The 25,423-nt window shown below is 42.5% G+C and overlaps 1 protein-coding gene across 2 annotated transcripts in view; it reads right to left on the reverse strand.

Moving 5' to 3' along the window:
- The window catches only part of LOC129514576 (enhancer of polycomb homolog 2), a 118,811-nt gene extending 99,788 nt beyond the window's left edge, over window positions 1-19,023 (reverse strand). For both annotated transcript variants that reach the window (XM_055333254.1, XM_055333253.1), the window contains exon 1: window positions 18,595-19,023. In XM_055333254.1, the coding sequence (XP_055189229.1) occupies window positions 18,595-18,747 (153 nt within the window). In that variant the 5' untranslated portion in view covers window positions 18,748-19,023. The remainder of the gene's footprint in view (window positions 1-18,594) is intronic.
- Between the last annotated feature and the right edge of the window lie 6,400 nt (window positions 19,024-25,423).

Raw genomic sequence — 25,423 nt, forward strand, 5'->3', positions numbered from 1 at the left:
AGAGAGGAAGAGACATAGGCAGAGGGAGAAGCAGGCTATCTGTGAGGAGGGAGCCTGATGCAGGACTCGATCCCCGGACCCTGGGATCACCACCTGAGCGGATCAACCACTGAGCCACCCAGGTGCCCCCCCCCCTCCACAAAAACCAATATCCAGCAGGAATGAACTGATTAAATTACCATAAATATATACAATGAAACAAAGTCTATAATATCAACAAATTAAAATCAATGCCGAACCCATAGGCATTTTTTAAACAACTGTATTTATGCTTTAAATTCCCTTGTTTTGGAGGATCACTATTCCTCCCTTCCAAACTCCCTTTACATCAATGATTAAAATGCAAACTGCTATTCTCTTATACCATCCACTTCTCAGGCTACAGTGACTACAGCTAATTTAATAATTGCCAAGATGACTCAGACTTGGCCAGTCTTTCTACAGGTTTTTCATTCTGAAAGGAACCAGTTAAAAAGCAAATGTCTCTCTCTGTCTCTCACAGACACATACCCCTACATGTGTATATGTGCCTATAAATATACAAGTACAGAGGGGCAAAAGCATTGGAAGGAAGTTACATCCACCGAAAGGTCAACCATGGATATCTCAATGCTAGGATTGCAAGGGATCTGTATTTTCTTCTTTATGCTTTTTGGGTATATTCTGAATTTTTTTACAAATAAGCATATATATAAAACTGTCATAATGAAGAGGTATTTTCATTTTTTTGTATATTTTTAATTGGAGTCCGATTTGTCAACATATAGTATAACACCCAGTGCTTATCCCGTCTAGTGTCCCCCTCAGTGTCCGTCACCCAGTCACCCCAACCCCCCCTTCCACTACCCCTCGTTCATTTGCCAGAGTTATGAGTCTCTCTTGTTCTGTCAGCCTCTCTGATATTTCCCACTCATTTTCTGAAGAGGTATTTTCAAAAACATAAAATAAAGTGGATGTTTTTGGGGTTTTGTTTTCCAATTCACAGAGACATTAGCTACGCTCAAGATACACTCAAACGGCTGAGCACATTTCCAGTGATCATTCTGTACTGCTTTACTAGTCTACACAATGAGTACCTTCCTATGCTGTATTAATGTCCTAAGAGCAAAAAACAAGTCAGGCAAATCTGAATTATGCCACTGTTTCTAAACACAAATCCACTGAAATACAGGCAATCAATATCTAAATGTTACTTTAGTGCTTAAAACAAAGAATTTTCCCTATACTCAGTACATTTACATTTCTCAGTGACATGCTCTGTAAAAATTCTGCATTTCATAACATGAACAGTCTAAAGGTTTTTCAATGTCTTAGAATTCTCAAAAACTTAGAATGTTATGATTCATATGCAATTAGGATTAATAACGGAAAAAAGTAATCTGTATTATCTACTAAAATGTAATTCTTAACCTCCTCTAGGTCTTTTACTTCATTAATAATCTGATGATGGAGTAATCAAGACACATACATATAAAACTGGTTAAAAAAATCAGTTAAGTTCACAAACCCCATTAGGTCTATCTAGGTACCAGAGACTTCAATTATGAAATCTCTGATATAAAATTAAGACTCAATTGAAATCCCTTAATCCACAAGGCATCTAAATTGTCATTACTCTGTCACAAATCTGCTGAAAATACATAACTAGAAATCACATTTCTAGTGCATTGGCCTTATAGCTAGCCTAGTCTCTGCAGTCTGCCATCGCCACCACCAACCATTGCCACCCATGAACTGCCCTCCACAATCTATCCATCAACAATCTTTCACAAATACAAACCCAACAATGTACCCTCCAAAACCGCAGCTCCCTATTATCAAGACTAAATCCTATAATTCTCTAAATGAAGGAAATCATATACATATAGTTTAATATCACTTACTACTTATCATTGCATAACTAATAAATAATATGCAACATGTTACTGAATTATAACAGTATTTTTCAAGCTGAGGGCTGAATCTAGTTTACCATAAAATCACTAAGTAGCTCATTTAACAAAATAGAAATGAAAAGGGAAAAAACACGTATGTATAGCCAATCCTCATTACAAATTCTGTATTTGCAAATTCACGTACTCACAAAAATTTGTGACCCCCCCCCAAATCACTATATGCAGTACTCTCAGTCATTCAAAGAATGTACAGAGCTGCATTTGAGCCCTCCCAATCATCTGTTCCCAGTTGAGGTCAAATAAGGTGACGCTTCTTGTTTCAGCTCTCACACTGTAAACAAGTGTGCTTCTAATGCTCTATTTAGTGCCACTTTTTTGCATTTTTGCAGGTTTTGTTGATGTCATTGTAGTGAAGTGCTGTGTAGTGTTCCTAAGCACAAGAGGCTGTGATGCGCCTTACAGAGAAAATATGTATGACAAACTTCATTCAGGCACAAGTTTGAGTGCCACTGGTTGTGAGTTCAGTGCCAAGAAACTGCAGTATATGTTAAATAAAGTATCTTTAAAACAAACATACATAAAACAAGATTTTACATCGATGTGGTCGAAAATGCTGTGACCAGAGCTTCACAGGAATCCAGCCTTATATCTTCTTTAGGAGCGATGGTTCAGTACTCATTAATTCATTGTTCACGGCAACGTGACAAAACATAACTACAGAGAACATTTGTGCGCATGTATGTCAAGGTGCACTTTATTTTGGTTATACATACAATCGAAAAAGTTCAAAAGCCAATATATTAATTGGAGTAGAAATACCTCTGACAGGAGAGGTAAAATAGCAAGGCAGACAGGCAAGGGACATTGGCACACATACTAACCCTTTTTTCCACTCACAATCAGAATCACCTCCCATAAATTGTGATTCTGTTAGTAAATCTAGGGTAAAGGCTACACACATATTTTATAAAAGCATCCCAGATTATTCTACTATGTGGTCAAAATGAGAACTGCTATTCTCCCTTGTAAAATTAGTAGTTTTCAAAGGGTGGTCTGGTCACTGGACAGGCAGCATGAGAACCATGTTAAAAATATGAATTCTCAGGCCTCTTTCCAGACCCACTAAAAACCACCATATCAGAATGGAGCCCACTGACCAGCATTTTAACAAGCCCTCCAGGTGATTCTGATGGATGACAAAGTTGGAGAATCACCTAAATCTTTTGTATTTCTTTTGGAGGTATTCTAAAAGCCCTCCTCTAAGATGGCTGAGCTGATATTTCAGATAGTAATGATTAAAACACCTCTAACGTACAGAAAAGTACTTCATGGAAAATGTCATCTGTGCTTTAAAGCAAAATAAGTAAAACCTGCACATTACTTGTATAATAATAAAGCAGCACAATTTCTTTAGGTCATCCTCCTTATCACAACGTTTCTTTCCCCAGAGCTCATTAAATAGGAACTGTTTTGTTTTGCTTTTAAGAGAAGGGGGAACAGGGTAGGGAGACGGAATCTTAAGCAGGCTCCACGCCCAGTGTGGACCTTGTGAGGGCGCTCCACCTACAACCCTGAGAACATGACCTGAGCTGAAACCAAGAGTCAGAATCTTAATTACCTGAGCCACCCAGGTAACTCTAAGAACTGCTCTTAACTCAAGCTTGCCTATTCTAAATGATAACTCTATACTAGACCACAATTCTTTCAACCCCCTAACAACTCTCCGGGGCATCACAAACTTTCCAACATTTTTTTTTAAAGATTTTATTTATTTATTCATGAGACACATAGAGAGCGAGAGCAAAAGGGGGGGGGGGGAGGCAGAGACACAGGCAGAGGGAGAAGCAGGCTCCATGCAGGGAGCCCGACGTGGGACTCGATCCCCAGTCAACAGGATCAGGCCCCGGGCGGAAGGCAGCGCTAAACCGCTCAGCCACCTAGGCTACCCAAACTTTCCAACATGTTGAAAAGCAATGACATGCACCCAAAAAAAAAAACAAAAACAAAAACAAAAAACAAACTCCTAGCTTCCTGACTTATGAAATAACTTCAAAACTAATTTGTAAAAAATAACTCAGTAGTATCTTATTACTGATTTAGCTATTACATGAACTCAAATATACTCTTGTCCAAATCATGTCCCTTTCCACAATATCATTTTTATCTTCAACATAACACATTAAACCTTATACAGAGTCATCGATGTACAACTCTTTTCTTTGGGACTATAAACTGTTTGAAGACAGTACCATATCTTACCCCTTTCTGTACATAGCAGGTGTTGCTCATTCCATCAGCAAATATTTAGTGAGCAACTACCATATGTCATTCACTGTACCAGATGAATACAAAAATGGTCATGGAGATAGTTACTCAATGAATAAACACAAACCTCAGTGAAAGTTAGAGTGCAATCTGAATGAAAGATCCACCAACATGATCACCCAAAATAAGACCATCTTCTTCAAAAGGATAGCCTACTGTTGCTCTTCTGACACAAACTGCTATTTAAGGCCATAAATAACTGGTAGAGAAAATACACTAAGTCACTTAATCAACAGTTAATCTGACTTTAAAATATTTATCCTACATATAAGAAAGTAAACAAAAGTCCTACCCACAATGCAAGGCTTATAGACAGCCAAACTGCCATACAGGAATATCTAAACTCTAAACAATTCCATTAGAAAGCTACAATTTGCCAATTCTCAATTCCTCAGAGATTTTAAAAGAAATTTAAATCAAAATTACTTGACTTTATGACTCTAGATTAAGAAACTAACTCTAAGATCACATATTACTTATAAAATGAATACAAAAAATATTTGCCTACTTTATGAAGAAAAAAGCATTTGTTTAGAAGTTTTCTAGGACACACATACACGATGCCAACAATAGCTGCCTCTAGAGTGTCTGGGGATGTGGGGAAGACAAGACACTTTTCACATATCACTTTGTTCTAAGAAGTTATCTTTAAATCACATAGGCCTACTATTTTTCAACTTAAAAACCTAGAAAATACCTTAAACATGAAGATAACATATTGTTTATCTCCTTTATAGTAATGGAAATAAAATCTCTAGCCTGACTATATATTTGGGACAAAGATAACACAGGTATAGGATTGCCATTTGGGCCAAAGAAATTCTTGAGGCATTCTGAACCTCAACTCAGACTCAACATATCCAAAGAAAGAATTGAGGAGTCCATAAATCTGGATGAGAAAATAATCGTTTCTCTAAATCCACTAACTTCTACCAAATTTGACATTTTCCTTCAATTACTAATGTCGACAAAAGGCAAAACAGTAGTAGTAATACACAAGACTAGCAACAGAAATCACAGGTCATTTCAATGTCATTTTACAGTAGCTGCATTTGTCAAAATTTTATTTGTATCTATCACTACTTCAAAATTAAGATAATTAGACTCAACTCTAGATCTTGTCATAATGCGTTAGTTAAGCATGTAAATTACAAATTGTTTTACTATTTTGGTAACTTTCAGTATAACTGGCTTATGTGATTTCATTGTATGCATTTAAAACATCATTCTGATTCAGGCCCTCTGCCCATTTTTTTTATTGATTCTTTTCAGTACTGAGTTGTAAAAGTTCTTTACATATTTTGGATTCTAACCCCTTATGAGATACATCACTTGCAAATATCTTCTCCCATTCAGTAGGTAGTCTTGTCATTTGGTTAATGGTCTCCTGAGCTGTACCAAAACTTATTTTGGTGTAGTCTCGATAGTTTTTTTTTTTTTTTAAGATTTTATGTATTTATTCATAGAGATGCAGAGAGAGAGAGAGAGAGAGAGAGAGAGAGAGAGAGAGAGGCAGAGACACAGGCAGAGAGAGAAGCAGGCTCCATGCAGAGAGCCTGACGTGGGACTCGATTCAGGGTCTCCAGGATCACGCCCTGGGCTGCAGGCGGCCCTAAACCACTGCGCCAGCGGGGCTGCCCTCGATAGTTTATTTTTGCTTTTCTTTCTCTTGCCTCAGGAGACCTATCTAGAAAAATGTTTCCATCGTCCCTGTCAGAGAAATTACTGCTTGTATTTTCTTCTGGGAGTTTCATGGTTTTAAGTCTCACATTCAGGCCTTTAATCCACTCTGAGCTTATTCCTGTTTGGTGTAAAGAAGTGCTCCAGTTTTCCCACTATATTCTCGCCTCCTTTGTTACAGATTAGCTGACCTTACAAGTACAGGCTTATTTTTAGGGTCTCTATTCTACTCCATTAATAACCTACGTGTCTATTCTTGTACCAGTACCATATTGTTTCGATTACTACAGCTCTGTAGCATATCTTGAAGCCTGGGATTGTGATGCCTCCACCTTTGTTGTTCTTTCTCAAAACTGCTTTAGCTATTTCAAGGTTTTTGGGACTCCATACAAATGTATTATTTGTCCTAGTTCTGTGAAAAATACTATTGGTATTCTGATAGGAATTGCATTAAATCTGTACATGGCTTTAGGTAGTGTGAACTTTTTTTAAGTAGGCTCCACACCCAGCGTGGAGCCCAATACAGGGCTTGAACTCATGACCCTGAGATCTGGACCTGAGCTGAGATCAAGAGTCAGATGCTTAACCAACTGAGCCACTCAGACATTCCAGGAATATGAACATTTTAACAATATTGGTTCTTCCAACCCATGAGCAGGAAATATCTTTCCATTTGTTTGTGTCGTCTTCAATTTCCTTCACCAATGTTTTATAGTTTTCGGAGTACAGATCTTTCACTTCCTTGGTTAAGTCTATTCCTAGGTATTTTATTCTTTTTGGTGCAACAGAGATCTTTCCAAAGAAGACCTACAAATGGCCAAAAGACACGTGAAAAGATGTTCAACATTGTTATTCATCAGGGAAATGCCAGTCAAAACCAAAATGAGGTATTACCTTAACACCCGTCAGAATGGCTAAAATCAAAAATATAAAAAATAACAAGTGTTGTTGACAATATGGAGAAAAAAGGAACCCTTGTGCACTATTAGTGGGAATGTAAATTGGGGCAGTCACTGTGGAAAACAGTATGAAGATTCCTCAAAAAATTAAAAGTACAATTATCGTATGATTCAGTAATTTCCCCACTGGGTATATACCCAAAGGAAACACATCTACTAATTTAAAAAGATACATGCACCTCTTATGTTTACCACAGATTTACAAGCCAACAGCCAAGCTATAGAAGCAATTCAAGTATCCATAAATAGATGAATGAATAAGGAAACTGTGGTGTGTACACACACACACAGGAATATTACTCAGCCATAAAGGAGAATAAGAACTTGCCATTTTTGCAGCATTATGGAAAGACTTAAGAGAGTATAATGCTAAGTGAAATAAATCAAAGACAAATACTATATGATTTCACTCATATGTGGAATTTTAGAAACAAATGAACAAAATAAAAAGAGAGACAAACCAAAACCAAAAAAACAGACTCTTAAAATACAGAAAACAAACTGGTAGTTGCAGAGGGGAAAGTAGAAAAGTTAATAAAGGAGAGTAAGAGTATACTTATCTTGAAAAGCACAGAGGAATATATACAATTGCTAAATCGCTATATTATACACCTGAAGCTAACAAAGTATGTTAATTATACTTCAGAAAAAAAATCATTTTGAGAAGTTTTATCAAACTGCAAGGAAATCCAAGTCACAAAAAGTTAAGAAGCCTTGGAAATGTTTCTTAAATCAGATGCAACAGCCCCCATTTGGAAAATGAAGGAGAAACCTTTAGAGGTTATCCCAATTGGAATGCTATCAGAATTAGCAGGCAGAGTATCAATAAACCTACTACTTACTATGCCTGTGACAGTCCAATAATCCAACAAATTAGAATACCAAAAATGTGCCAGTCAAGAAACATCTCAAGGATCAAATGGCAAGATACCCTCTTCAGTGCCGTGTTTTCCAAAGTTTCCAAACTTAAACGTTCATCCCAGAGTGCACTGGTATATTAGAACTTCTCTCTTCATTTAAGTCTCTAGTATACACACCAAACAGATTTTCATCACTTGGACACGTGGGTGGCTCAGCTGTGGAGCATCTGCCGTTGGCTCAGGGCGTGAACCCAGTTCAGGGGTCCAGTGCCACATCGGGCTTCTTGTGAGGAGGTTCACAAGCAGCCTGCTTCTCCCCCTGCCTATATCTGTGCCTCTCTCTGTGTCTCTTATGAATAAATAAATGGAATCTTAAAAAAAAATTTTTATCACTAAAACTGATTTTCCCCCATGACCAACTAAATAATCCAAGGAAAAAATCACTTCTAAAATCAAATACAATATTTAACTATCAATTATTCAGGAGTCAAGTATTACTCTGAGGATTAGCTAAAGATTTAGTTTTCTTTGCTAATTTTCAAAGTCTTTAATTTCTTAAATCATTTTGATTGTTAAATGTTCTGCCAAGAACAGAGATGGAAAGAGGAAAATACAGTATCTGCTAATGTTTGACAACCATACAAATATACTTAATTGACTGAAGAAAAAATATGAAACTATACCACAAAATAATGTATGGAGATACTCTGTATTTTCTTTTCTATATTCCTTCACATTTATTATCCTGAATAACTGAAAATTGTTATTAATAAAAAATTGCAATCGCCTGTATAAGGCACTGACTTATGTCTACCAAAAACATTAACCTAAGATTACCTTTTGAAATACTCCTCATTAAACAGATGAAGCAAAGTGGCTTAATGAGATGAAGTAATTTATCTTGCCCAGAGGGAAAGTGACAGAGGCCACGACTATGGACCCTATTTGTGGTTTTTGGTTTTTTTTTTAAGATTTTATTTATTCATTCATAGACACACAGAGAGAGAGAGGCAGAGACACAGGAGAGGGAGAGGGAGAAGCAGGCTCCATGCAGGAAGCCCAACGTGGGACTCTATCCCGGGTCTCCAGGATCACACCCCAGGCTGCAGGCAGCGCCAAACCGCTGCGCCACCGGGGCTGCCCCTATGGACCCTATTTGTGAACACAATTCTGAAGTACCAACTTCATCAAAACAGTACTACAAATAAGGGCTGCTTGTCCACTCCCCAACCAACAACCTCATATCCTTTGTCCAGACTCCTCCGAAAAAAGGGAAGTGAGAAAGCCGGAAGTAAAGATATGAGTTAGAGGGCTAGCAGAGAGCCTTTCACTCTGCATTCTTCTGACTGCCCAGTGGTATCAGCTGGCAAGAAAAAAGAACCAAAAAGCATATATAAGAGAATGGTGCTGTGGAGAATGTGGAAGTGACGTCGACGTGTCCTCCTCCACTGTTAAATCCGTAAAGAACGATGCTGCAAGGTAGACTACATAAACCCAAAGTTCTGTTTCATTCAAGTGTAGACAAGGTGAAATATAAACAAAGATCAATTTTAAGATAAGATCACATAATCACGATGGACCTACTGTTATCTACATTGGTCTCTTCGTGGCTTACTCCTATTACCCCTTCCTCCTCATCTATCCCCTACACATCCATTACTGTTTTTTTTTCCATTACTGTTTTTCTACTTCAATTCTACTTGTAATCAAATGAAGCTGTAGAGCTGTATGTTTAAGAATACAACCAAATTCAATCCCAGTGTCCAGTATATTGGTCACTGCCTGTGTTATAAACTTTCAATCACTTAAGTGCCTGGGTAGGTATCCAGCCTGTACCGAGTAAAATGAAGACAGTATACCTTCCTTAAGGCATCTGGTCTAATTGGGAAAATAGGTGTCTATTCTTTCACTGTCTCATGCATATATCCGTACCTATCTACACACACACACACACACACACACACACACACACACACACACACTCTCCTCTCAAGTGAGAAACATGAGGTACTAGAAAATTAAATGGTATGGGCTAAAACCATACCAAAATTCAGGACACAGCAGCAGTAAGAGTAGTAAAAACAGTAAAAGAAAACCTCAAGAAAGCAAGGGAACTGATCATCTCCAAAACATACAGCATGGACTTCTCTATTGATCTCTAGGAAAAATGAGTATCAAATAATAGATACATGTAATTGAACCTCACAAAAAAAGGACTCTCAACCAAATTAACAGCATCTCAATAAATAACTTTTTTAAATTTTATTTTCTTTTAAGATCTCATTTATTTATGAGAGACACGGGGGGTGGGGGGTGGGGGGAGAGACACAGGCTGAGGGAGAAGCAGGCTCCATGCAGGGAGCCCGACGTAGAACTCGATCCCGGGAGTCCAGGATCATGCACTGAGCCAAAGACAGACGCTCAACCACTGAGCCACCCGAGCGCCCCAATAAATAACTCTTTAAAGAGTTAAAGCTCACCTACTAGGAGCTTCCTAATATTTAGTCTCTCACTTATTAGTTCTTTCCATCTAAATAATATTCTGGACAATATGCCTAGTAGGTAGAAATGTGGATTCACAGATGCTACTAATTTTTAGATCCAAAGGTACTGTAAAGGTCACTCAATCCAATTCTATTTCACAAATGAGGAAACTAAGGGCCAGGAAGGTTAAGTGGTATCTTTGAGGTCACACAAAACACATCCCTTACTACTCTGAAAATTAGTATAAAGGGTTGTTATGTTTTCTTTAAAAAGATTTTGGAGACTTCTTCTATACTCCTTAAATTTCATTTTAAAAAGGCAATACACATTCTACCATTTTATTGTAAAATATGTAAAACATTGTTATCTAATTACAATACTTTTCAAATTTAAGGTTTGTAAAAACACCCTAAGTATGTAAATTCACCTTGGGTCAAACCATGGATTAAAATAATTTAACTTCAGAGGAGGGTCAGGGTGGGGGTGAATGGGTGATGGGCACTGAGGGGGGCACTTGACGGGATGAGCACTGGGTGTAATTCTGTATGTTGGCAAATTGAACACCAATAAAAAATAAATTTATTTATTATTAAAAAAATACTGTTAGGTGAAACGTTAAAAAATAAATAAAAAATAAAATAATTTAACTTCAAAACCTTTGGTCATTATGTTACATACATGCCAGGAGTAAATCTCTAAAGGGCCACTACCTGACTAAAGTCTCATTCTCAAGGGTAGCCCTTAACGGCACATGTGTACTAACAAGCCCGAACCCCCACCTCTACCTCCACACACGTAAGAATTACAGGTGCACAGATACCTGATGCAAGCTAAACCAGTATGCCCTCTAACACCAGGATCTGGGATTTTTAAATGAAAAAAATGTAACAATGATGAGAATAATAGCTAATATTTATTGACTGCTTACTAAATGCCACAAATTGTCTCAAGCACACCACAATTCATCCTAAAACTTTATGAAATCTTATAGATCAATTTAACCTGCTGGAGGACTCAAAACCATTCAGTCTGGCTCCAGAACATTTGCACTTAATCACTACCATTCGCATACTACCTCTCAAAAGATTAAGAATTGTTTAAAAAAAAAAAAAAAGATTAGGAATTGTTAATTTAGTGATGTTAATGTTACTTGCTGCTAAAGGGCCCATAGCAGCCCTGGTTCCTCGCTTTCCTAAGCCTTGACTGTTAAAGCAGTCTTTAGGATCTTTGAGACCACACCCAGGAATCTTTAATGAAACTAGATTTGGTTTCTGTTACTTAAAACCAATCTAATGATCCCACCTGTTAAATATTTTTAGGCCTCATTTTTAGAGAACTGATACTGCTGAAATCTAAACTTAAACCATAGATAAAATGTGTTGGGACGCCTGGGTGGCTAAGTGGTTAATTGCCTGCCTTGGGCTCAGGGTGTGATCCTGGAGTCCCAGGATGGAGTCCCGGGATGGATGGAGTCCCGGGATGAAGTCCACGTCAGGCTCCCTGTATACAGCCTGCTTCTCTCCTTCTGCCCGTGTCTCTGCCTATGTCTCTGCCTCTCTCTCTCTCTCTCTCTCTCTCTCTCTCTCTTTTTCATGAATAAACAGAATCTTAAAAAATAAAGAACTTAATTAAATAAAATCTTTTTTAAAAATATGTTTACAAGAGGTATTCACCTCAAAGTTTCTTTCGTTTCATTCCCTGAGGCAAAAACTTTTAATGACTCTTCCTTGTTACAGAATAATAAATGACAGAACAGTGGAAATGTAATAAACTTTAGGTATCACCTAGTTCTCAAGCCACTCACCGTATAGATGAAGCAATACAATGGTAAAGATCAGAGCCCTAGAATCACTCACTCATAGGGTCTGAGTTCAAACACTGCCCTTACTATGTTCCGGTCCAGTTAAGAGATGCCATGGTCACCTTTTCTAAGTAAAAAGGATCAGTTTCTTATTCTAGAAAAGAGACAATAGCACCTACTACACATCCTGCCATTATAATGAGTTCTAAACCATCTAGTGAGTTTAACTGAGTGCCTGGTACATACAGCACACTCACTAACACACACTCAATAAATGGCAGCTGTGATGGTAGGGATGAAATGACCTGAGGCTTGGAGAAGGTAGCCAACTCTCCCAGATCTTTTGGCCACTAAGAAAAGAAACTAGAAACAGACTTCACACTTCCAAGTCAGTGCTCTTTTTCTACACCATCCTACAAATTCCTGGGCCTAACGTTCTAAACTATCTATAATCTGGTATAATTCTACCCTTTTTCAACCTTACCTCCACCTTAACTTTTATTCATTCATTCACCAAATATCTGCTGAGTGCCAACTTTGTTGTAAACAATTTCTAGAGATATCTGGGTGGCTCAGCGGTTTAGCGCCTGCCTTCAGCCCACCGCCAGGATCCTCCATGGAGTCCCAGGATCGAGTCCCACATCCGACTTCCTGCGTGGAGCCTGCTTCTCCCTCTGCCTGTGTCTCTGTCTCTCTGTCTCTCTCTTGAATAAATAAATAAAATATTTTAAAAATAATAAAAGCCAAAAATAAATAAACAATTTCTAGTGTTGAACATACAGCAGCACAGAACAAAGGAAGGGGGAGAAAAGAGATAAAAGTCATCTGTGTGTCCAAAAAAGGGAGAAAGAGCTAAGAGAATAACATGCTCAGAAATGACATAGAGCTACCTTCCTGAAGTTTCAGGATGATGGATTGAAAAGGACAGATAAAAAACATGTACATTGGAAGAACCTTCAGTCTACTTAACATCCATAGAAATTGCTTTTTTTTTAAGAGATGTATTTATTTATCTGCGAGAAAGAGAGGATGTGAGTAATTGTGAAGTGGGAGGGGCAGAGGGAGAGGGAGAAAGAGAATCTTAAGCCAACCTTGCATGGAGTGCAGAGCCCCATGTGGGGCTTGATCTCAAGACCCTGATTTCACCATCTAAGCCTAAACCAAGAGAAGGACTCTTAACCGACTGTGCCACCCAGGCACCCCAACATCCATAGAAATTGCTTCAAACATTCCTGCACTAAAGTATTTGCTTCAACACTGTACAACCAAACCCAAAAGCCCAAATTGCTAAATCTCCCTCCAACCCCTCTAGATGTTCCAATAAGTTCTCTCTCTCAACCGTACTGACATTTAGCTTTTTCTAATGCTCTTTTTGTCAGGTCGACTTAACTTGGTAGCTTTTGCTAACTTTCCAAATATGTTTTTGACTTCAATGACTCCTTTAAGTTCCCCAAAGTCAAGATCGGTATCATAGTCTTTTAATTTTCATCCTAACAACACTCCAGTAGATAGCCTTACAAATACTTTTAGACGCAGTTACCCCTTTAAAATAGTTTCCTAATGTCATACTTAAATTAACACCTGACACTCTTGATACCTGGCCACTATTTGCTTTTGTTGAAAGAATAAATGCTAAATGTTCTTACAACGTCAGCTTACAAAATTTTATTTTATATCCTCTCTAGAACCCTATTTTGAAACATGAAAATATATTAGTGCCAAAAATAACTGAGAAATGTGAGAAAGACTGAATATATTCCTACTCTATCCCTGGAAATGTCACTTCAAATATTAAAATAACACCAAAATTAGTCAACTAAAACATTAAAGGAGAAATGGCAATTCAAATCAGTCATGGTCTTTTTCTTTAAAAATAAGCAGATTTATATGCTTCATACGGATTTTGGTTCATTTTACATGTTACTATGAAGATATCTTTACATAAATTTACACACATCCATGACAATAATACAACATAAAAACTAATACTGCAGCCATACCTATGCATAAAAAAGTTCTATGTTTAAAGGAGCCTCTCATTCAAGAGGAAAAAAGAAAAAAAAAAGGCTTAGAGTTTAGGTATATGTTGTACCAAACTAAGAAACCAAAAAGAATTTCCAGAAGACTAATTTACCAAATTCTGGTATTTTACACACACACACACACACACACACACACACACACACACACAGTTTCCCAAAAATATAGACTTTGATATAGAAAAAAAAAATTAGGAGATCCCTGGGTGGCGCAGCGGTTTGACGCCTGCCTTTGGCCCAGGGCGCGATCCTGGAGACCCGGGATCGAATCCCACATCGGGCTCCCGGTGCATGGAGCCTGCTTCTCCCTCTGCCTATGTCTCTGCCTCTCTCTTTCTCTCTCTGTGACTATCATAAATAAATAAAAATTAAAAAAAAAAAAAGAAAAAGAAAAAAAAATTAGAGGTTCATTCAACACTGAACCATCATTTATTTAGCAAGCATGTATATTATGTGCCAGGCTCAGTTCCCGGATACTCAAGAGTATATTAATGAACAAAATATGCAAAGATCTTTGCCCTTATAAAGATTACATTCTATTAGGATAAAATCTAGATAACAGAATAGTTTCCCACAAATTTCTTATATCCTTAAGACAACAAAAACATTTAGATAGATAAACACAATGGTGCCAGTATAGGGAAGCAAAGCTAACAAACTTCTAAGGAAAAAAAAAAAAAACCTTTTGCCAAAAGCAAAAGTCACACACAGTTAAGTGACAAAAAACTATACTTAATAATTTAATATTCCAATCAAATCAATGTCATCTTTCAAAGTTCCCAAAATTATAAAAAGTGAAGCATTATTTACAAAACTATAATGAACTTGACAACAGTTCAGAAGGTAATCTGTGGTTCTGTAAGAAGTCAGTATGAAGCCTAGTGGTTACAAGGATGGTTTTTGTGATATTAAAGGCAAGGGCATGAATGCTAGCCCTACCAGTTACTAACAGTGAGACCCTCAGTTTCTTCATCCATAAGCCAGAAATAATAATACCCCCCAGGACTGTTACAAGGATTAAATGAAAGCCAGGAACAGGAAGCAATTCAAATATCCAGGCGTATGAATATATTATATATCAACTCACTAGAATACTATTCAGTAATAAGAAGGAGCGGACTGATACATGTAACAAGGATGAATCTTTAATGCATCATGCTGAGCAAAAGAAGCCTAATAATAAAGTATGTGAAATCCATTTAAATGAAATTCTAGAAAAAACAATACTGATCTGCAGGGAGAGAAAGCGCATCCGTAATTGCTGAGAACTACTAAGGGAGAGGGACTGACTTGCAAAGGAGCACAAGGGAACTTAAATGTTTGTTTGAAATGTTGCTTCATCTTGATTGTGGTGGCATCTCCTCGGGTGTACACATTTGCCAAAACTCATCAAACCCTATACTTTATTTTTTTTTAAACCCTATACTTTAAATGAACACATTTTATTGTATGTAAATCATACCTCAAAAAAAGTGAACTTTAAAAAGAATTGAATAGTATGTGAAGTGCTTAACACAGTAACTGAGACACAAGAAGTATTCGAGAAATGGTAAGGAACATCAAGAACATCAACTACCACTATAAAACACTAAGGGGGCCATGGCAGCACCACCGACCACCTCATCTTTCTCGTTGCTTGAATTGTAAACAAACATATGTTTACAGTATTTGACCTAAATCAAGTGCCATGAAGAGCTCTACAGAGATCAAGTTTAGGAGGATGCCAACTGGCAGACTTAGGCAAAAGACAAAGAAAATAAGGAAAGGGAAGAGAAGACGGCTGCATGTCCAAAAGAGCTAAGAGAAAAAGAGAGTGCTATCAATGCCAAAGAACACCTAAATTATATAAGTATCACCAAAATGTAACTCAGAATTGAGTCAGTGACTCCATAAACAAAGTCTAATAATAATCCAACAGATAACAGTCCTTAATTTTACTGGGAAGCAGGAAGGAGCATAAGATCCACGGCAGGGAGGGAGTCACACTGTGGACAGTTTAGAAATGCAAAGAAACAATTACAAACCTACAGGTTTTGGGTTTTTGCCTTTTTACAAGTCTACAATTAAAAGAAATGCTTACAAATGTAATTAGAACATGTTGAAAATGGAAGTTGAATTGAAATAGAACTCAAGTGAAACACAAAACATGTAGGAGATTTATACTTTACTGCTGCTTAGAACTGTCGATCAAGGAAGAACATTTACTTAAAGAATAATTCTGCTGAATAACAGAAATCCTGTAAATAAGACCAAAAGAACTGAATTGGCTTTCACTCCTGAAAGCGTAAGTCTTCTGACTTACACGTTAACTTAAAAGAGGAAAAGAGAAAACGAACACCCCACCTGGACATCCTGGGAAGCAAAAGACTTGGCTATAAATCAGGGTTTGTCCAGTTTTGTTTTGATTTTAAGTAAAATCAGATTTGTAACATTAAAGAGGCAGGAAGGCCAGGACCAAGAGAAATCCTGGGTGTCGACTCTAACTCCATCAGAAGGTGATTTCTTTTTTTTTCTTCCCTAAAATTGGGCAGCTGAAGCAGGCTCCTGAAAACAACCCAATGTAATCTAACTTCCAACGTCTAGATGGGAAACCACAACTTTTACTGAAAAAGTCAATAGTGAAAGAGTTAACATTTATTTTTAATATATCACCAAAAAAATAAATAACTGAACTGCAAGTTTTCTTCCTAAATTCAGATAAAACACCAAGATACACGTGGCAAACTAAGGAACTAAAGCAATAGCTATATTGCTGATCACTGTTCACAGAGAGCGATTTATATTCCAGGGGCTAACTATTCATTCTACAAGTTTCCTGACTTTAGTTCTTCCCAAACCAAACTAACTGGATCCAAGTGGCTACGTACATTATCGGTACTCTAAGGCTCCTAAGTTACCTCTCTCCCCTTTTGTCAAAACCCATAAAATACTCACAAAAATTTAACTTTGTGTAATGCACACTTGTGCATTAAAGTTCAATTAGGGATCCCTGGGTGGCTCGGCTCTTTAGCACCTGCCTCCGGCCCAGGGCATGATCCTGGAGCCCCGGGATCGAGCCCCACATCGGGTTCCCCGCGTGGAGCCTGCTTCTCCCTCTGCCTGTTGTCTCTGCCTCTCTCTCTCTCTCTCCCTGTTATGAATAAATAAAAATAAAATCCTAAAAAAATAATAATAATAAAGTTCAATTAATTCCCGTGCACACTATGACCTTATTTTAACCAACCTTCCCATGGAAAATCGACCTAAGTCAGACACAAACTTTGTTTTACGCGCAGAACGCTCTCACGTGACTTGGACCTTCATCTACAGCAAATACTGGGCTTTCCACCTCGCCATCCGAAAAGCCGAGCACTGAATGTTCACGTCCCACTATGTTGCCCATATTCTTTTTTTTTTTTTGCTGAAAGTTCACGACTTTCAAGGAACCAGAGACCGAGGCGAACGAAACGTGAGCAAACCCCAGCAAGAAGGTCGTGATAACCGGGCCATGGCAATGAGGTCAGCCCCCGAGCAGCCAATCAGAGGCGCGACAGCGTTTCCTGCAATATTAATAGCCAGAGGAGGAACACCAATCCGGGACACCCCCGAGCCGTCCCTCTGACAGGCACGGGCGCCGGGCAGCCAATCCACGCGCGCCCGGGGCCGACGGCGAGGCGGGACCGCAGGTTCATTGAAGAAATTGGTGAGGCCGCCGTTACTAGGAACTTCGCATGCAAACTTTAACGCGGCTCCTTCCACCCTGTGGACACAGGGGAGGTCCGTGCGGAGGCGACACGAGTCCCGTGGAGGGCGACGGGGCAGAACCGCGGGTGCCCCACCGCGAGGCACCCACAGCCGCAACTTGCAGAAGCGGCCGGTCCTGGCCGGGGACCGTGCTCGGGGGGGGGGGGGGGGGGGGGGGGGAGGGGGCGCGGACGGGGACGGGTCGCCGCGCGGCCCCCTCCCCCTGCCCCGCCGCCCGCCCCGCGCCCCGCGCCCCGCGCGCGGGTTACCTGGCCACACGACGCGGACGTTCGTTGGCGACGCGCTTTACGGTCCATAAGTCATTTCAAAGGGGCCCGAGGGCACGACTGAATTTGAAAGCGGGGAGGCGGGAGGGGGAGGGGGGGAGGGAGAAGAGAGAGAGAACGAAAAACAACCAAAACAAACAAAACAAAACAAGAAAAAAAAAGAGAAAAAAGAAAAAAAAAAAGGAGAGAGGGACTGTGTCCTAGCGCGGGGCTGCCGCGTGAGCCGCTGAGGTAACCCCGCGGCGGGGGGGGGGGGGGGCGGGCGCGCGCCGGGCGGCGGCGGCGGCGGCGGCGGGGCCCCCTCACGGCGGTGGCGGCGCGCCGAGCTGCCGGCGGCGCGGGGACGCAGCAACATGGCGGCCGCGGGCGCGCGGGCGCTGCGCCGGCCGGCGGGGGCTACGCTACTCCGCCGGCGTAGGGTCCCGGGCGCGGCGGCGGCGGCGGCGCCCTCCAGCGAGCGCAGAGCGCGCTGTGAATGGCGCGGCCCGACTGACAAAGGGGAGGGGGGGAGGCGGGGGGGGGTAAACACTCGCGTCCCTACCGATTCCTCCTCCTTCTCCATCCCGGTGGGCATCTGGGGCACGGCCCGGTTGATGGAGACGCAGTCGTTGAGGTCAGGCATGTCCTTGCCGCGGTAGATGGGCAGCGGCTTGGCGGCGTCCAGCGCCCGCGCGCGGAAGGAGAGTTTACTCATTGTCTCCCCGCCTCGCAGGAGCGGCCCGGGCGGCGGCGGCGGCGGCGGCGGGGCGGGCGCGGAGGGGGGGCAGGACTCCCGCCGCCTCCTCCGCCTCCTTCCTCAGTGCAGCGCGGCCGGCCCGCTCCGCCTCCTCCTCCTCGCTGCCCCCGGCCCCCGCATGGGCGCCCACCCCGCCCGAAAACAGCCCCCCGCCGCCCGCGGCCGCCTCCGCGCGCTAGATCCGCCGCTCGCCCGCCCGATCCGCTCCCTGCGCCATGGCCAACATGGCGGACATTACCACAGCGGCGGCGAGCGATCCCGGCAGCCCGCGCGAGAGCGCGCCCCCGCCGCGGGCACGCGCGCCCCCGCCCCCCCCCCCCCCCGCCGGCCCACCCGCTCCTCCGCGCCGCGGCCGGCCGGGAGCGTGCGCCGCCTCGGGCCGCGAGGGGCCCCGCCGGGCCGCAGGTGCCAGGTGCGCCCCGGCCCGTGCCCCCACGCGGCCTCTGCCCCCGCCGCCGCGCCGCCGCGCCGCCCCGCAGCCCCGCTCGCCGCCCCGCTCGCCCGGGCCCGAGGACGGCGCGTGGATGCCCCGGTCCGCGAGCGCCGCGGCCACCCCGAGCCCGCGCCGACCGAGCGCCGGACGCCGGACACCTGGCGGCCCCGGGCCGCGGAGGGCCGCTCCGTGTGCCCGCCCAGCAGACGGCCGTGCAGCCCTGCACCCTGCACCCTGCGCCCAGCTGCCTGCACCCTGCACCCTGCGCCCTGCACCTTACAGCCTGTGCCCTGCGCCCTGTCGCCTGCGCCCTGCAGCCTGTGCCCTGCACCCCGCACCTTGAGCCCTGCAGCCTGCAACCTGTGCCCTGCAGCCTGGGCCCTGCAGCCTGTGCCTTGCGCCCTGCAGCCTGCGCCCTGCACCTTGTAGCCTGCGCCCTGCAGCCTGCGCCCTGCACCTTGCAGCCTGTGCCCTGCAGCCTGTGCCCTGGCCCTGCACCTTGCACCCTGCAGCCTGCACCCTGCATTTTGTGCCCTGCAGCCTGCGCCCTGGCCCTGCACCTTGCGCCCTGCACTTTGCGCCCTGCAGCCTGCACCCTGACCCTGCACCTTGTGCCCTGCAGCCTGCACCCTGCACTTTGCGCCCTGCAGCCTGCACCCTGGCCCTGCACCTTGCGCCCTGCAGCCTGCAGCCTGGCCCTACAGCCTGCGCCCTGCACCCTGTCCTGCCCCAGGGAGCCTAACCTGATGACCGGCCTCACCTCCGCCAGGAAGATGCTGCTGGCAGCAGCGGGGCCTAGCATTTGAGGCTGCAGATGCAATAAGTGCCCTTGAACCTGCCACCCAAACTCCTTAGAGTTATTTAGTGGATGGTAGATATATTTCTCTGACTTCAAAAACAGGCTTCTCAAGAATTCAACTTAGTTCTAAAAGTCAACCAAGACAGCGCATGTTTCCAAAGCAGCAGATGAGTGTATGAAATAGTGGTCATGGTGGGAGAAGCAGTTTGAAATAAAGTCCCTGCCCTCATGGAGCTTTCCCATTAGTAAGATGACTGGATGGTTGGAAAGAGGAGTGATGATTAGAGACGGGAATAGTGAAGAACTGGGCAACAGCAAAGATAAATGATGGAGGGGAAATTAAAAAGTGTAAATACTCAGGGCGCCTGGGTGGCTCTTCTGCTGGGGTCATGGTCTCAGGGTGGTCAGATCCAGTTCCATTCTGGGCTCCCCCAGGCTGGAGCCTGCTTGCGATTCTCTCTCCCTGCTCCCCCATCCTGCTCAGGCACACAACCTGTCTCTTAAAAAAAAAAAAAAAGTGTAAATACTTTACACAGGAGATGACAAGGGCAGTAGAACATGATTAGTTACCGAATGAGTCGTCCAGGCAACGCTTGCCGTAAGAGATCAGAGAAAAGAGACATTACTTTAGCCTGAACTGGTTAGAGAAAGTTCTAAAGAAGAGGAGAAATGGGGCAGACTCAAAAAAAGTATCAAGACTTGTTGACATCAGCTCTGGTTAGCCGAGAGTTTCTCGGTTGGTCTTTAAGCATTACAGCTTTCGTACAAAATCCCTGGGAAAATTATAATGCATTTTACAATTTTCTAATAATTGATCAATATCCTGTCAAGCTCAGAGAAAAGTAGGTGGTTGGCTGAAGTCCAGAGTGAAAAAAAAAATACATCTACAGTCATTTCTCTGTGACATCAAAACTCTCTTTTCCTCCATTATCTCCCCCTCCCCACTTATTCCCCTTTCCCTTTTTCCTCTTCTTCCTCCACCCTTTTCTCCCCACCTCCCCCTTTGAAGGCAAAATGATGGACTTGGACTTCATGGCACCGTCCTAATAGCCTAACGCATTTGGCCCAGCCAGACTTCCGGCATTGTTTAGCAAGGCTGAAGTGTTCTCCATCCACTTTGTTGTTGGAAACAGTGGAGGTGCCGGGACTCACTGCATGTGAGCAGTACCTTCCTCAGGCTTAGGAGCATGTCCTGCTCCGAATACTCTCCTCTGGAGCAGTTCTAGTTCTCTGCAAAGAATAAGATCTCGTTGGTAGGGGGTCAACACTGGATTCAAGCCTGCAAGGGGGCAGAGGGAGCCACAGTTGAAGAAATGAGTCATCCAGAGCTTTTTTTCTGGGTGCCCAGCATTTCTCAGGTTCAAAAAGGATACCTTTTTTTCTATATATTTCTTGTTTCTCTCTCTCAAGAAGAGAACTTTGAGTACCTATAATATGGCTGGCACTGCAGTAGTACTTTATCTGTATGATCTCAGTGGGATTGTGCTTAATGCTCATTATAACCCTATGAAGAAACGTTTTGATTTTACTAATAAGGAAACAAGCACAGACAGTTCATTTGCTAAGTCTCAACACTAATAACTCACAAAACTGGGTTCAAAATCCAGATCTAGCCTGACTCCCAAACTCTTCTCATCAGTGCCCCCTGCTTTCCAAGCTTTTCAGTTTATTGACCATTCATTATTCTAGAGTTGCTCTTCCAAATTAGTGAGACCTTCCGATAGAGTCATAACCCAGAACCTCAAGGTGCAGTGGCCTTAGGAGGGCAGGAGCAACACTTGCTCTGCTAATCACTAGATCTCCAGTTCTGTGCCTTACATGGAGCAGGCCCGACATATATGTGTTGACTGATATTCCCTGGGGAAATTTAGTGATACTGGGATCCCTGGGTGGCTCAGCGGTTTAGTGCCTACTTTCGGCCCAGGGCCTGATCCTGGAGTCTCAGGATCGAGTCCCACATCGGGCTCCCTGCATGAAGCCTGCTTCTCCCTCTGCCTGTGTCTCTGCCTCTGTGTGTGTGTGTGTGTGTGTGTGTCTCTCATGAATAAATAAGTAAAATCTTAAAAAAAAAAAAAAGGAAAATAAAAGAAAAGAAAAAAAAGAAAAAAGAAAAGAAAAGAAAAGAAGTGATACTGACCCCATTCCCTTCCAGCTTGGAGTTTACATACACTATTGGCCTGTCATCCAACCCAGCCTGCTGACAAGATTTGCTCTTATTATGGCCTAGCCTGAGTTTTAGGACAAATTAAAGCAGTTCAGATGAACCTTTTTGAAACCTGAAATGCTGTTATAGTAACAGGTTTTGGCTCTAGTAGTTCTTGTTTTATTGTTCTTTATCGTTGACCCTGTAACAGATTTCTTCCCAAATCTCCACTTTCCTCTTGCCCTGTAGGCAATGATTATATAGCTGGCAATAAAATAGTTTGAGGCAGATGACAAACACAGTATGCTTTTCAAGGGGGACACAGCCTGTGTATTCTTGGCTTCCAGTTCAGTGCCAAAAACAGAGTGCCTCTTTCGCATTTGGAAATTAGCTTTTATTAGTATACAAAAACTATTTTTCATAAAGTTGATTTTTAATCTATTTGTTAAATACACATATACTTGTTAGAGCTAAAAACAGAAAATATCTTTTCAACTTTTGAAATAGGTCCTGTTATGTTTTTACCAGAACCTATTTCAAATGATTGTGCTGCCTAATAGTTTATTTTAATTTCCACATACAAAGCACTGAGTACAGTTATCCTAAAATAGGTCCGCTTATATATACCCCAGGCCAATTCCAAATGGCATGCATTTAGCCAAGCAAGTGTAATATATAAACACCTAAGAACTAGAAATAGTTTGGGATGCCTGGGTGGCTCAGCCGTTGGGTGTCTGCCTTCAGCTCGGGGTGATCCTGGAGTCCCGGGATCGAGTCCCACGTCAGGTTCCCACATGGAGCCTGCTTCTCCCTCTGCCTGTGTCTCTGCCTCTCTCTCTCTCTGTCTGTGTGTGTGTGTGTCTCTCAAGAGTGAATGGATAAAATCTTTATTTTTTAAAAGATTTTATTTATTCATTGGATAATTTTTTTTTAAAGATTTTATTTATTTATTCATGAGAGACACAGAGCATGAGAGAGAGAGGCAGAGACACAGGCAGAGGGAGAAGCAGGCTCCATGCACCGGGAGCCCGACGTGGGACTCGATCCCAGGTCTCCAGGATGGCGCCCTGGGCCAAAGGCAGGCGCCAAACCACTGCGCCACCCAGGGATCCCTGGATAATTTTTTTTTAAGAAAAAGAACTAGATACAGTTTTAAAGCGGCTGTCTAAATATAGTCTAGATAAGAATAAAGGTCAAATAACTGTGAAGATTGGGATTATATTCCATTTTCCATTTCCCTGTACAGCAATCAGGGCAGGCAGCTTCCAAATAATGAACAAATTACTTTTTGAAAGAAACCTTAAAACTAGTAAACACAGTTGCTATTCAACTATTACAGAGTTTTGTAAATGTCATGTTCTTTCTAATTGGCTCCTTATTTCAGCAAACCCAATTGAAAGTTAATTGGGTTGGTATGTGAACTGCATCCCTCCCCTCCCCTTATGTTCCCAGCAATGAGCCCAGTACCAATAAAGCTTCGTTGTTTTCCATATGTAATCTGAATGTGGGGTCTGCATTCATTACCATCAGCTGGAATCAGCCCCCTAGTCCCAGTGCTCTTTACTTGAGGCAACTCTGAATCGTCGAGGCATAGGGATGGAGACTGCAACTCAGGGGTGACATGCCAAGCATCTACTACCACCTTTATATTCTCCACAGCGAAAAAACAAGATGCTAAATAAAAATGTATGACTGTAGCTCAGTCTCTTAGCAGCATCGCTCCTCTCAGACCTGGTTGGAATCACAGGGTGCCACCTTGTGTATAAGCCGACGATGTACTTCCCAGTTCCACAAAGGATCCAGATAGACTCAAAAATAATCAGCCCCAAAGCTCTCTATTTTATTAATCGAGGAAAAATGAAACAGATGTCATTCAAGGAAACAGATTGGAAAACACACAGCCCCAGAGAGTCCATGACCCCCAGTTTTGAACCACGCTACACCCTGTCTCCTTTTTTGCCCGACCCTGACCACTAAACACCCCTCATGTCCCACACATGGACTAGATTGCTGCTGTTCACTCAAGCTCTTGATGGAGGCACCAAAAATTAATAAAGCTCCTGTGGCAAAGCTACTGGATTCAACTAGGACAGCTATTTGTGTTCAAACAGCAAGCAAGCTCCCTAGGTTTAATTTCAGGACTTTTGATTTCGGAGAGGAACTAGCTCCATCAATGTGATGAACATGATCCTACTTAATAAAGTGCTGAGTTTGGGTTTTTCTGTTTTGTTTTTTAAGATTTTATTTATTTGGTCATAAGAGACACAAAGAGGCAGAGGCATAGGTAGAAGGAGAAGCAGACTCCCTACGGGGACTCAATCCCAGGACCCTAGGCCGAAGGCAGATGCTCAACCACTGAGCCTGGCTCCCAGGTGCCCAAAGTGCAGAGTTTGAGACAGGGAAACACAATAGGTGGAGCAAGGTCATGAGTGGTAAAATCGGATCCTTTCCAGTTCAGCTAGCTACCTTGCCCCTGAGAAATTCCACACTTCTCTAAAATCAGTACAACTGCCATTCAGTTGAAACCACCATTACATTCCTGGAACTGACTGGGCCTTTCATGTTATTTTCAGGAGCGAGTTGAAGAGCCTGGTGTTGGGGGCTACAGGTACACCCCTCGTGTCTGTTTAGGTCTCCTGTGACATCTATGCCTCCCAGTTGCATTCCCTGGCCTCTTCTGTTGTACATCTTTTTCTCCACAAGCATCTCTGAAAGGCAACTTGGAAGGTGTTTCTCTCTCCCTGTGAAGGCGGTGTAGTCTCACTGGTGTGCTGGCCCATCTCAGACAACTGAAGCAGGCTCAGAGCACCAAGGGGTCTGACGTGTTAGCCAAGAGAAGTTCATCGTCAAGAACCGTGGGTTACTGATGTAAATGTGGCCCCCCTCGCCTGTTTTTTAAATCTCTACCCCCACCAAAGGACTAGGGTTTATAAACACAGATTTGTGAATGGAATATGCATTTGGAATCCTGAGTTAAAACTGGTGAATTGATTCCATAACTGCCAGTGCCTTTTTTTAATTTTATCTCTGTTGTGCCCCAAAACAAAATGACCTGTTTCCTAAGAAAAGGTTCTGGTATTAGCATATTGAGAGCCCCTAAACAAAAGCTCCTGGTATTAGCATACTGAGAGCTCCCTGAGCTCCAGAGTGACTTGTTAGGAGGCAGAAAGGAAAGCAATTTTATGTCTCCCAAGTTAAAAAACAGGTCTGCTTGTCTTTCACAAGCTATTAAGAGGTGATTTTGGAAGAGGAAGAAACA

This window comes from Nyctereutes procyonoides, unplaced genomic scaffold (genome assembly GCF_905146905.1).
Source record: "Nyctereutes procyonoides isolate TBG_1078 unplaced genomic scaffold, NYPRO_anot_genome, whole genome shotgun sequence".
NCBI lineage: Eukaryota > Metazoa > Chordata > Mammalia > Carnivora > Canidae > Nyctereutes > Nyctereutes procyonoides.